We start from the raw sequence: 14065 nt of genomic DNA, 5'->3' as shown, positions 1-14065 counted from the left end.
TTAGTTAAATAGTTTTTTTACTTAAAATATTTAGACTTTTTTACTTAAAATATTTAGACTTTTTCAACTTTTTTACTTAAAATATTTAGACTTTTTTACTTAAAATATTTCGAGTTTTTTTACTTAAAATATTTTGACTTTTTTGTTTCTTAAAATATTTCGTCTTAACATAAAGCAAAACCATCACCTAAAGACACAATCTCAGACTTTCATCTTGTTACCCAAATTCTGTTGTTATAACTTAATTTATTCCCACAATGTCTTTAAATTGGGACTTTCTTTTCGCTAATAGGAGACATTACAAATAAAAGTGCGTATCAAGATGTTTAAAGGGACGGCAATAGTCCCGACGAAGAGCGTTTACGTAAAGCGCTAAAGGGACGGCAATAGTCCTGACCAAGCGCGTTTACTTATAGCGCTAAAGGGACGGCAATAGTCCCGACCAAGCGCGTTTACTAAAGGGACGGCAATAGTCCCGACCAAGCGCGTTTACTTGTAGCGCTAAAGGGACGGCAATAGTCCCGACCAAGCGCGTTTACGTAAAGCGCTAAAGGGACGGCAATAGTACCGACCAATCGCCTTTACTTAAAGCGCTAAAGGGACGGCAATAGTCCCGACCAAGCACGTTTACATAAAGCGCTAAAGGGACAGCAATAGTCCTGACCAAGCGCGTTTACTTATAGCGCTAAAGGGACGGCAATAGTCCCGACCAAGCGCGTTTACTTATAGCGCTAAAGGAACGGCAATAGTCCCGACCAAGCACGTTTACTAAAGGGACGGCAATAGTCCCGACCAAGCACGTTTACTAAAGGGACGGCAATAGTCCCGACGAAGCGCGTTTACGTAAAGCGCTAAAGGGACGGCAATAGTCCCGACCAATCGCCTTTACTTATAGCGCTAAAGGGACGGCAATAGTCCCGACCAAGCGCGTTTACTTATAGCGCTAAAGGGACGGCAATAGTCCCGACCAATCGCCTTTACTTATAGTGCTAAAGGGACGGCAATAGTCCCGACCAAGCGCGTTTACTAAAGGGACGGCAATAGTCCCGACCAATCGCCTTTACTTATAGCGCTAAAGGGACAGCAATAGTCCCGACCAAGCACGTTTACGTAAAGCGCTAAAGGGACGGCAATAGTCCCGACCAAGCGCGTTTACTTATAGCGCTAAAGGGACGGCAATAGTCCTGACCAAGCGCGTTTACTTATAGCGCTAAAGGGACGGCAATAGTCCCGACCAAGCACGTTTACGTAAAGCGCTAAAGGGACGGCAATAGTCCTGACCAAGCGCGTTTACTTATAGCGCTAAAGAGACGGCAATAGTCCCGACCAAGCGCGTTTACTTATAGCGCTAAAGGGACGGCAATAGTCCCGACCAAGCACGTTTACGTAAAGCGCTAAAGGGACGGCAATAGTCCTGACCAAGCGCGTTTACTTATAGCGCTAAAGGGACGGCAATAGTCCCGACCAAGCGCGTTTATTTTTACGAGATGAGTGTGAGAACGTGTTGGAAGGTTAGAACATTGTGTCAAATTGGTGGTTATTACTGTGACTTATAAGTGTCAGGTTTAGTTCCGTCGTAGTGTTAATAGTGTCAAAAAATGTTAGCTGACATTCTTGTTCAATCTCAGAGATTATCGGCTAATGAAATTACTGATTTAGCAAGGGGGGGGGGGGGTTAACACTTTTGCAAGGCACTGTATCTGTATCACATTCTCATTAGGGGCTGAGCCCCCGTAAAGGTCTGATCCTAGAATCGCCCCTGTTGGCCAATTTGATCGAAGATTACATTTCCTGGTGGTGACTTTAGGAGTCAGGAGAGAACATACAGTAAGTAAGGAGGAGGTTTACACAGTCTGGCCTTAAAAAGAAAAATATACCAATACTCCAACCTGCGATTGTGTAAAGAAGGCCAACCAACGCTCTCATACAAGCTACAGTGATGAGTACGAAAACTAGAATAAGTTACAAATCTTAGTGCTGATTAAGACAAGATTATGAATCTGATTTCAACCGTTTTTGACACTGGATTCGACAGACACATTCGATCGGTTCAATACAGCCGTTGTTTTAACGTTTCCACTCTGGAGCTTCGTGTAGAACTTCGGAGTGGATGAAAAACTAAAACTAACCGAACTAAAATATTTTGACTTTTTTACTTAAAATATTTTTACTTTTTTACTTAAAGTATTTTGACTTTTTTTACTTAAAATATTTAAACTTTTTTATTTAAAATATTTCGACTTTTATTAAAAATATTTCGATTTTTTTTTAATTAAAATATTTCAACGTTTTTGCTCAAAATATTTCAACTTTTTTTCGATGTTCTACACAAAGCTCCAGAGTCGAAATATTTTAAGTAAAAAAAAAAGTCAAAATATTTTGAGTAATCCACTCCGAAATGGATAAAAAAAACTAAAACTAACCCAAAGAAGAGTTCCTAAATGTGTAATCTGCATCAGTGGGGGAGGGGGGGGGGGTCACGACCCGAGCAACAGCAATGTTAAAGAGATCATCATGTTCGTTCAGGTGGCCGTCACGCGTTGTGACGACACAAGCCACAGAGTGACAAAATGTGTTTATCCACTCGGCTGAGTGTTGCATTGTGGGCCGGGCCGGGAGAACGCTGCACTGATGTCACAGCCTCAGGCTGAAGGTTGTTGAACGAAGACAAAGCGGCCATTGATGTCCTGCAGCAAACAGACTCCTGTTGTCCTCCAGAGAGACAACGGGACACTTTCTGAACTGCTGCATGATGCATTAACTCTGTGTTCAGCACTAATGTGAAGCTCTCAACGCTCTGTGCCTCTTTACTAATGGAGCGCCATGTTCTGTCCCCACCTGTCGCCCCCTGGTGTCTGTTTGTCTTTATTTTCACTTGTGTGTGTGTTTTTTGATTTTTTTATTTGAACCCCCCTTCAGGCGAAGAAGCCTCTTTGCCTTCCTTACCCTACTGCCATCCTGCCTTTGGACTGACTATCTTTTGGCTTTTTATATTAATCCTTGGTAAGTAAAGCACTTGCTGGCCAAAAGCACTTCACTTCAGGGGGCATGTCGTCGCAGAGCCACAGCCCACAGTATTGATCAGAGACATTGTTTTTACTCTCCATTTGAACCCAAAATTACCTCCGTGCGGAGCCGCCAGATCATCTCTGGATCCAGAACTTAAGGAGAAGTCTGGTGATATTCTAAGTTTTTTACTATTGTCAACAAATCCCACGAAAAGACCAAAACCAACAATGCATTTAAAGATGTGGTGTGCCTCAAGGCTCGATTCTGGGTCCTGTTACTTTCTCTATTTACGTGCTTTCTTTTAATTAGTAGACAGAATACAGAACTTCATATTTATGCAGATGAAACGCAGTAAGTGATACTAAATTAGTTGTGTCATTGCTCTCGAATATTGATTTATGGAAAGAAACTCTTAGATATCTTGTATTTGTCTCTAACGTTAAGGAACTCAAGGATCAGACTGAGATGATTGTATTTGGGACAAATCTTTACTATTTTCAACTAAATACAATTAAAACAGACAGACACACAGACAGAAAATCAGCACTTTTTTAAATTTTTTTGAGACATTTTTTGCTTTTTCGCTTTTTTAACATTTTTATTCAAAGGTTTTTTTCTGCTGTTTTAGAGGCTTTCAATGTTTTTTGCGCTTTTTTAAACATTTTAATATACTTGCCAATAGCGTTTTATGGAACCATCCATGTTATTTTTGGGCACTTTGGTTGAAAGAAACCCAAATTTCTAAAATAGAAGACTTTAAAAAGCTGTCAAACTGGACAACAGGACGGTTAAGAAACATATATTCAGGTTGAGTCTGTTTTCCTGCTCAACTTTTGGACCGATTTAGGTTCTGTTACGTGGGATTCGGTACCAGTACCGAACCGTACCTATTTTCAAGCTTCATGCAGTTTTTTGTGTTTTTTTTCGATGTTTTTTTTGTGCCTTTTTGCAGCTGATTTGTCCTTTTTTTAAGTTATTGTCATTTTTTTAATGTTTTTTTATTGTTGCTTTTTTCAAAGTTTTTTCACCTTTTTTGTCATTTTAGGTGCCCTTTTTTTCATCTCCTTTTTTGTGACATTTTTTCGGCTTTTCACTAACAATTTATTGATCAATACAAAAGGTATTTCAAAATTACACTTAATAAGGTTTTGGTATTCATAACACAAAAACAGGCTGGGTCCAGATTGCCTGGCACCTCTCCAGCTACCAGTCCACCAAAATACTTTGGTCCGAATGGGGACTTGAACCTGCGACCCTCAGGTCCCAACCCAACTCCCTACAGACTGAGCTACTGTCACCTCACACCCCAAAAATAAGTGTAAAACTAGTGGTAATAAGTTGGTGTGTACAGTATACTGATGGTAGTGGAAAAAAACTAAGTAAATGTTACTGTTGTTATAGTTATTTACTGTTAACACCAATGCATCGGGAAAATTAAAGAAAATGTGGGAATAACACTGCAGCCAGTATATTTCTGTAAATTCAAATAATACAGACTGTCTATTTACACTAAAAGTAAAATACCTTAAACTTCAAAAACATTATGCGTACTGTGAATAAATGGTAGTTTACTGGCGAAAGCTGCTGCCAGGATATTACTGTAAATTTACAGTGAAAGGTTTTACACTCCTTTGACCCTCCTGTTGACTTGACCCGTTTTTCAGAATCAGAATCAGAAGATTTGTCATTGTGCAAATGAACAATGAAATTTTTAGCAGCAGTTCACCCAGTGTTATAAATATAAATATAAAAGACAAGAAATAAATAGCAAAACAACAATTTAGAAAGAAATATACACACAAAATATATATAGACACAGAATTAGAATTAAATATACACACTAAAAGTACTGATTATTGCACATGGTCCGTATGTGAAGGTGTGTATGTGTGAATGTGTGTGTGTGCGTGCATGTGGGAGGGTGCTATAGTGAGTGTGTTCAGTGTGGTGATGGCTTGTGGAAAGCAGCTGTTCCTGAGTCTGTTTGTCCTGGTCCTGATTGGCCTGTAGAGGCTGCCAGAGGGCAGCAGGTCAAAGTTTCTACACAAAAAAATATGGGTTACTTTTAACAAAATTGCACCAAAAAAAAACCACACGGTTGGGTCAATACAACATTCTTCGCAATATCATTGAATTCCGTTTCATTTACCATTTCATGAGTAGATTCTGACAAAAGTCTAGCTTTTTAACTCCAAAATTAGGTATAAAATCATATAAATCTTATAAATTGACCATGAATTTTGAAAACATAATTGTAGAACTTGTGGTAATAAGTTGGTTTTAAGGGGTGTATATGCTGCTGTGCATAAGTTTATGAACCCATGCTAAAGTTGACTTAAAAGAGGAATAAAAAATCATCTTTTGGAAATTGATCTTAATGCCTTAATTAAAAAAAAATTTGGAAAAATCCAACCTTTAAGAACACCAATTATCTTTGTGAATGAATAATGTATCGTAAATAAATAAATGTTCCTCCTTAAAATACAGGGGGCATAAGTCAGTACACCCCTATGTTAAATTCCCATAGAGGCAGGCAGACTTTTATTTATTTAGTTATTTCATGGATCCAGGATACTATGCATCCTGATAAAGTTCCCTTGGTCCCCACATCATCACATACCCTTCACCATACCCCCACATCATCACATACCCTTCACCATACCCCACATCATCACATACCCTTCACCATACCCCACATCATCACATACCCTTCACCATACCCCACATCATCACATACCCTTCACCATACCCCCACATCATCACATACCCTTCACCATACCCCACATCATCACATACCCTTCACCATACCCCCACATCATCACATACCCTTCACCATACCCCCACATCATCACATACCCTTCACCATACCCCACATCATCACATACCCTTCACCATACCCCCACATCATCACATACCCTTCACCATACCCCCACATCATCACATACCCTTCACCATACCTAGAGATTGGCTTGGGGTACTTTCTATAAAATCATCTCTCAATGCAAATCAAACCAGCTAATAGGCTGACTGACATAAAACCATGCCAATTTATTTTTTTTACGATACATTATTCATTCACAAAGAAAATTGGTGTCCTTAAAGGTTGGATTTTTCCAATTTTTTTTTAAATTAAGGCATTAAGATCAATTTCCAAAAGATGATATTTTTATTCCTCTTTGTAGTCAACTTTAGCATGGGGGTGTAAACTTATGCACACCACTGTACTGGCGGTAGCTGGGGGAAAAACGTAGAATAAAGCAAGAAAAAAATATTAAAGGAACATTAAAATAAAAGTGTTTTCAATTTTTACCTGGAAAGACAACACAAGGGTTAATTGTGTTTTTGGACAATGGCGCTCTATGGCACAGAAGCATTAAAATATATCAGGCTTTGATACAGTTTGTAGATTAATTGTTGGTTTGAATCTGCACATGGGATTTGTTGACAAAAACAAAATATAGAATATCACCAGACCTATTCTTTAACACTTTTGAAATAAAATAAAAAAAATTTCTTTAGTCCAATTTCATTGATGGGGAAACAGGAAGTCAGCAGATGATTTTTCTGAAATGTTGAACTTTGTCTTGCAATGCTGTGTCTGTGGTTGAACTCTCAAAGTCACACTAACACGTTGGATGTAGCATGATGCTAGCTGTTGATGCTAACTACAGCTTCGCTCCATGTTTGGTGTCTGCATGCCGTCTGTCTTTTTCCTTTTTGTTAGATTTCACTTAAGAAGTAGACTTTCAGTATTTAGTGCTGTTTTTAGCGTAGCTTTTATCTGCTGTATGTTCTGTTAAGCCCAGTTCAGATCAAAGATTCGCAACAAGACAAAAAACGTTTTAGAACGTCAAAGAGAAATGTTTCAGCGGTCTGAAGCGGCCCGTCTCAGCTCGACTCAAACCAGCTGATGGCGTCGCTGCGACTCAGCTGGTCGAGTCTCCAGAGGCTGGTTTTAGAACGTAAGAGATGTCTCCTGTTTCAACAGCCAATAGAGAAGTCAGTTGGTGGAGTCTCCAGAGGCTGGTTTTACAACGTAAGAGACGTCTCCTGTTTCAACAGCCAATAGAGAAGTCAGCTGGTCGAGTCTCCAGAGGCTGGTTCTACAACGTAAGAGACATCTCCTGTTTCAACAGCCAATAGAGAAGTCAGCTGGTTGAGTCTCCAGAGGCTGGTTTTAGAAAGTAAGAGACGTCTCCTGTTTCAACAGCCAATAGAGAAGTCAGCTGGTGGAGTCTCCAGAGGCTGGTTTTAAAACGTAAGAAGCGTCTCCTGTTTCAACAGCCAATAGAGAAGTCAGCTGGTGGAGTCTCCAGAGGCTGGTTTTACAACGTAAGAGACGTCTCCTGTTTCAACAGCCAATAGAGAAGTCATCTTGTAGAGTCAGCTACAATAAAATTATCCATAATCCATTTTATTTCTATTACAAACTGTTAACGGAGGCTCAACGTGCCTCTGTTAACGTACGAGCACGTATGGTGGAGCGAGCTAGAGAGAGACTGAAGAGAGGGAGCGCGTCGGACAAAGCCGTGAATCAGAGAAAATGCGTTTTCGCCTATCCATCACTAGAAATGTAACCGTAAGCAAGCATCTCGCTATCACTAACGTTATCCACATTCATATTTAGACGCAACAAATGTTATATCCAGCTACAAAAAGCCTGGAAGTCGGAAGTTAGGGTGGAAGTACGAAGAGTTGATGCTATGGAGATGATACACCGTAGTGTCTTGTCTCGTTAGTGTGACCTGGCAGCTGTCAGAACGCTGCAGACCGGCACGATGCAAGAAGATGCGAGTTTCAACTGGTCTCGTTGGGAATCTTTGCTCTGAGCTGGGCTTTAGACCTAGATGTGTGTATAGTGCATGTTGCTGGTTAAAGATACACTTACTGACTACAGAACCCCCCAAATCTGTAAATATGCTATCAGCTCTGAGCTGAGAGGACATTTTGGGATTTGGAGAGCTGTGACACGATCAGAGAGTGAATCTTTAAATAACCAGATTTGACTCCAGAATGCAAATGCTGTACAGAAGCATGACGTGTAAAAGATAAATGACTGTAAATGTAAAAAGGCTGCATGCTTTTTTTTACACCGAGGTTTCTGCATTAAACAGTTTGTGTAAGATTTCAACAAATCACTGAGCATGATGTTGATACGCTGATGTGATATTAGGATTATTTTTTTTTCTAAAGCTGTTCTCGAGGGTTCGACCGATGGATGGTTCCATAATGGCCTTTTTATGGAAGTCTATGACTGCCAATAATCAAATTAAATCATGTGTTTACAGGATGTTTGATAAATCAAAAAATTCCAATTAAAGGTACACTGTGTAGTGTTTTAAGTATTTTATTAGCTAAAATTAATGTCTTCATTCATAAATATGTCCTTGTTGGTGTAAAATGACCTCTGCCAATGATCTGACTTATCCTCGTAAGCGAAGAATTTCTCATCTGTATTTCCATTGGACGGGCAAGTCCAAGGAGGCTTCCATGTCGTTCTGCCATTTTGAAAAACTACAATCGCTGAGAGGGACATAGAGCACTAGCCTACATACCTGCAAACTAGTCGCTTATCTGCGAAAATTGCTGTTTTGAATAGGAAAATGTCATCCACGTGAATCATGTGTAGATCCGAAGAGTTTTTATTTTGGGGGGGAGGGGGGGTCCAAGAACTGGTGCTAATACGGCACCGGTGCCTTAACAACTGTTATCTACCGGACTGAATTGCAACGCAGATTTTGGTGCCACCGAAATGCCTGCACTTCTCTCTGATGTTCCGAAAACGGATGTTAGAGGCAACCTAAACATCACCGCATGTCACGCTAGTTAACACTACACCTGGTAGCAGGTAACGTTAGCCTACTGTTAGCTAGCAGCTGGAGTAAACACGGTTAAAATGCTGACAGCTAAACGGTGTAAAAGTCTGTCTGTATTTCACTGGAGAGGACCGTATGACAGTGTGCAGCTGCTGTTGTCGGAAAAACAACACAGATGGTGCGTTCGTTTGAAACTCGCCTCGCCAGCCTTGTGCTGCATTCAAAGTTATTGTAAAATACCTTTTTCCCATCCAGTGGTTGTTTTTGTCGTTTAACAGGAATTTACTGGTGAAATAAGTTATTGTTATTAAATTTTTAATAAATCATTTAATTTTGACCCTGTGGCCTTTGCAATACACAAGCCGTTCTTTAATGTCGCCGACTGTCGTTTTGTGCTCCTTTTAAAAAATTTAATATATATATATATATATATATATATATGTATATATATATATGTATATGTATATGTATGTATATCTAATTTTAGCACCGGGAAAATTTATAAATTATATATTCTTATATAATATTATATATAATATAATATTTTCTTCTCAGGGTGGGGAGGGGGGGTGTATAAAATGTGTCCCCTTTTTCAGCCCTTCAGAGTTTGCAGGTATGAGCAGACCTGTCTAATCCACAATGCGTTTTCGTTCAGAGCCAGCGTCACGTGACTGAAACCAGCTGAAATGGAGAAGGAGATCAGTGAGAGGCGCTTGTCTCTGAACTTTAGTTCATAATGGAGGATCAGACTCATGCCGAACCACAGGAGAAGGAAGCCTCGTCGCCAAAAAAGCGAAAGTTGGAAGACATGTCGTCATAGCTTCTTGGTACATAACGGCTACCGTAGCTGCAACACGCATTTGAAAAGCGAGGCGCTAGAGAGCACTATTCGTTTGAATGCAAAATACAATTTCACCGCTAGATGGGAGACATTCCTACACAGTGTACCTTTTTAACTTAAATTTTTTTATTTCATGTATGACAATGTACAATTACTCCTAAAATTAACACTGCTTTGGCAAATAGTTAAGTGTACTCTAAAGCATATTTACATAAAACAAGTTTAAGTTTATAATTGGCAGAAAAGTGCAACTTGAAAATTAAATAAAAACTGGACATTTGAATATAGATAGTATCTTAATATGCTGATTTTAGTTCCGATATAATTACTAATTAATACTAATTGGGTTTTTCTCCTCGGCTGCTTTTTGTAAAATGTTAGACCATAATGAAATAGATCATGAAAAACATTTTCCCTTTCATTGGAAACAATCTAAAATTGGGAAATAAATGAATTCACATAGAAACTCCAGTTTGCAATGTAGATTTTAAGATAATTTACAATTACACTGTAATAAAAAAGGGATAATGTCCTGACATAAAATGAACAGTATGTTTTCCGTTAACTTTACGGACATTTCTCTTAATCCCAAAATGGAAAATTCTGTAAATTTACAATATATCATCTGTACCTTTTAAACAGACATTTTTGTTAATACAAGAAATCAAAATACGGAAAAACACCTGTAAAAAAAATCATTACAGAATATCCCTTCATATTAACACAGAATGATAAACTATGAAAATTCAATTAACTATTTTTTAACAATTTTAATTAATTCAAATAACGTTTTTTTTTTTTTTTAAAGATAATTTTTTGGGGCTTTTCCCTTTATTGTACAGTGACAGAGTGTTAAAATATCAAAGAATAGACAGAAACCACTGAAGTTATATCAAAGTTAATTTTTACTTGCGAACACAAGGAATCAGTTACAGTACTCACAGCATAAGTACAGAAGTGACAGACGATAGACGATATATATATATATATAATATAATAATTAATGATATGCAGTGATAATACATTGTTGATGTCGTCAGTGGTTCGCTGCAGTCTGGCAGGGCATGCATGCCCTCAGGAACACGTTGGACTCAGACAAGGACAAAACAGCGGCTCCCATGTTATCTTTTGGGATCAAGCAGTGTTTTGGTTTCTTAACAATATCCACACAACAGTTTAATTTAACAGAGAGAGAAAAGAGTAACCGTGGATTTCCACAGGATGCAGAACGTCTGCGAACCGGCTCCGCTGCGGAACAGCTGCGTGCTCCGCCGTCCGTCAATACCCACCAGGTCCGGATTTGTTGCGTAACGGCTGCGGCCAGCCGACCACGAGATCTCACGAATTCACGTATGTTCGCGTGATATAACAGGATGTAGTTTCTATAAACAGAACCACAAAACCACCACCAGCTAGTTTCATCCAGAGGAGTAGAGGGGAAACTACTCTGAGCTGTGTTTTCAAGGTGTAGTGCAGGGAGATATGATCCGCCGTGAGCACGGTGTATATTATTTTGAAAAGTAACCGGATTTTTATTTTGTTTCTGTGCTCGACTTCCTGTCCCGCACAATCTGAATTGTGCTGAATTGCTGCGGAGCTCTCCGTCGTCCGTCAAAAATAGAAGCTCTGGTATCTGCTCCGGAGGGCTGGGACCGCCGGAGCTGGGACGGAGTCGGGACGCAGACGTTCTGCAGTCAGTGGAAATACACACACTGACTTTAATGGAAACCTAATGACTCCGTCGACGTTCCGCATCCAGTGGAAATTGCCGGTAATCAGTATAATATTATTCTGTGCAAACAGTTTAATAATGACAAGAGGAAAAGTATGTAAATCATAATTTTCCTAACACAGTAGATAGACAGGAAAGGGGGAGAGAGATGGGGGATGGGAAAGGGCAGCAGGTCAGATTTGAACCCGCGCCGCTGCAAAGGACTCAGCCAACATGGGGCGAACGCTCTTACTGGGAGAGCTAGAGGCCGCCCCTTTAAAGATTATTTTTTTGGGCATTTTTCGGCCTTTATTGACATGAAAGGGAAGAGAGATGGGAATGACATGCAGCAAAGGGCCGCAGGTCGGAATCGAACCCGTGGCCGCTGTGTCGAGGAGTAAACCCCTGTATATGTGCACCCGCTCTACCAACTGAGCTAACCCGGCCACTCAATTAACTTTTCTTAAGATTTAAAACATATCACAATCAATAAAGGCTTTAAAAACCAACATCGGTCGAACCCTATAATGTCTGCAGGGTTGTTACAACACTGATAGTATTAGTGTGATGCAGTTTATTCTAATATTACTGCAGTTTATCATCATGAGGAACTTCACATGTTTGTATTTTATAGGAGCAAGACAGCTTTAAAGAAACGGAAGCTAACAAGGTAACATGACTAAACAGCAACATGTGGCTTTCTGTCAATCTGTGGGCTTCTTCATCCTCTGCTTTTATTCATTATTTATGTTGTGTATTTGTGTATGTGTGTGTGTGCTGCCATCGCACTAATAACAGCCTTCAGCCAGAAAAAAGAGAACATCCAAACTGTGTAATCCTGCAGATTAAAGTGAAACAGAATATTTCATATTTAGACCGGAAACTGGCAGCAAGAGGGGCAAGTATGGACAGATGGGACAGTACTTAACATTATAAAAGAGTATTAAAACATGAAACTGTATAGAAGGTTAAAGGGTATGTTGGTGTTTCTCAACCTGGATGACTTATGTGAACAACAATCTGTGAAACTGGTCCAGTATTAAACCAGAACCAAGCTGTAATGTAACCCTACAGGACTAATGTTCAGCAGCAGTTAGAGTCACTAAAAGTTCTGTTGTTGCTGCTGACAGACTCAGATTATTATTCTAAGTCTGACAACATTATGGGATGGATCCCTACAGAGATAGACCTTTTAGTTAAAGAGTAAGATCCTTTTAGTTTAACAAAAAAAAAAAAATATGCTGGCTCTATACACGCTAAAAGTCCTGATTATTTACATGGAGTCTGGTGTAGTTTGGTGATGGTGATTTCGAGGCTGTTTCATGTTAAACTAAAAGGATCTTACTCTTTAACTAAAAGGTCTATCTCTGTAGGGATCCAACCCATAATGTTGTCAGACACTTAGAATAATAATCTGAGTCTGTCAACAGCAACAACAGAACTTTTAGTGACTCTTAACTGCTGCTGAACATTAGTCCTGTAGGGTTACATTACAGCTTGTTTCTCGTTTAATACTGGACCAGTTTCAAAGATTGTAGTTCCCATCAGTCACTCAGACACAAAAACATGGAGACATAGAGTTGAGAAATACCAAAGTTACCCTTTAAAGGGTCAAATGTCTTTATATGAAGTCTCGAGAAATCCTTCAGGGTGCTACCAGCCAAAAGTCCATTGACTTTTTGACACATTTCTTGCATTTTTCTTGTTATTAAATCAACAGCAGCAGCACACCCATATGTGTTGGCTTCTGGAGAGTTCTCCTACTTTATAATTTCTTTTCACATATGTATAGAAATCTAAAATCACCGTCTGTAAAATTAATGGAAATCTAACTGTTGGATTTTGATCTTTCGTGTGTGTAAGTGGACATTTGTACGATATTTGTGTAGTTAAAAACAGAACCTCACCCTGTTGATTGTATAAATGTAAAGTAGTGACATGTTCTGTCATATTTTAAGTGTTTTCTGACACATGATGTATAATTATAATATTTCAGTCCCGTGCAGCTGGACGACTTTGAAGCGTACTTCAAAGAAATGGGCAAAGACTCGGCCTACAAGTTCTCTCTGCAGTTTGAGGTACAAGTACTTACAAGTTTACTCTGCTGCAGTATTTATACTCAGGCTACATTTACACTGGCATTTTGTTTTGAAAAGGAATATCTTCCGCTACGTTCCTCCCTCTCATTCCCCCTGCTCTGGCATTTCTCCCTCTCATTCCCCCTGCTCTGGCGTTTCCCCCTCTCATTCCCCCTGCTCTGGAGTTTCCCCTTCTCATTCCCCCGGCTCTGGCGTTTCCCCTTCTCATTTCCCCTTCTCATTCCCCCTGCTCTGGCGTTTCCCCCTCTCATTCCCCCTGCTCTGGCGTTTCCCCCTCTCATTCCCCCTGCTCTGGTGTCCCCCCTCTCATTCCCCCTGCTCTGGCGTTTCCCCTCTCTCATTCCCCCTGCTCTGGCGTTTCCCCCTCTCATTCCCCCTGCTCTGGTGTCCCCCCTCTCATTCCCCCTGCTCTGGCGTTTCCCCCTGTCATTCCCCCTGCTCTGGCGTTTCCCCCTCTCATTCCCCCTGCTCTGGTGTCCCCCCTCTCATTCCCCCTGCTCTGGCGTTTCCCCTCTGTCATTCCCCCTGCTCTGGCGTTTCCCCCTCTCATTCCCCCTGCTCTGGCGTTTCCCCCTGTCATTCCCCCTGC

General features: G+C 40.1%; 1 protein-coding gene across 4 annotated transcripts in view; it reads left to right on the top strand.

The window, feature by feature from the left end:
• ptpro (protein tyrosine phosphatase receptor type O) overlaps nt 1–14065 on the top strand; it is a 78197-nt gene that overhangs the window by 36074 nt on the left and 28058 nt on the right. For 2 of the 4 annotated variants that reach the window (XM_035995891.1, XM_035995894.1), the window contains 3 exons: nt 2920–3003; nt 12012–12047; nt 13374–13455. In XM_035995891.1, coding sequence (XP_035851784.1) covers nt 2920–3003; nt 12012–12047; nt 13374–13455 — 202 coding nt within the window. The remainder of the gene's footprint in view (nt 1–2919; nt 3004–12011; nt 12048–13373; nt 13456–14065) is intronic. The other 2 variants (XM_035995892.1, XM_035995893.1) reach the window with 2 other exon arrangements.

Source organism: Sander lucioperca, chromosome 20, assembly GCF_008315115.2.
Source record: "Sander lucioperca isolate FBNREF2018 chromosome 20, SLUC_FBN_1.2, whole genome shotgun sequence".
In the NCBI taxonomy this organism is placed as follows: Eukaryota; Metazoa; Chordata; class Actinopteri; order Perciformes; family Percidae; genus Sander; species Sander lucioperca.
This window is presented reverse-complemented; position numbering and strand designations above follow the sequence as displayed.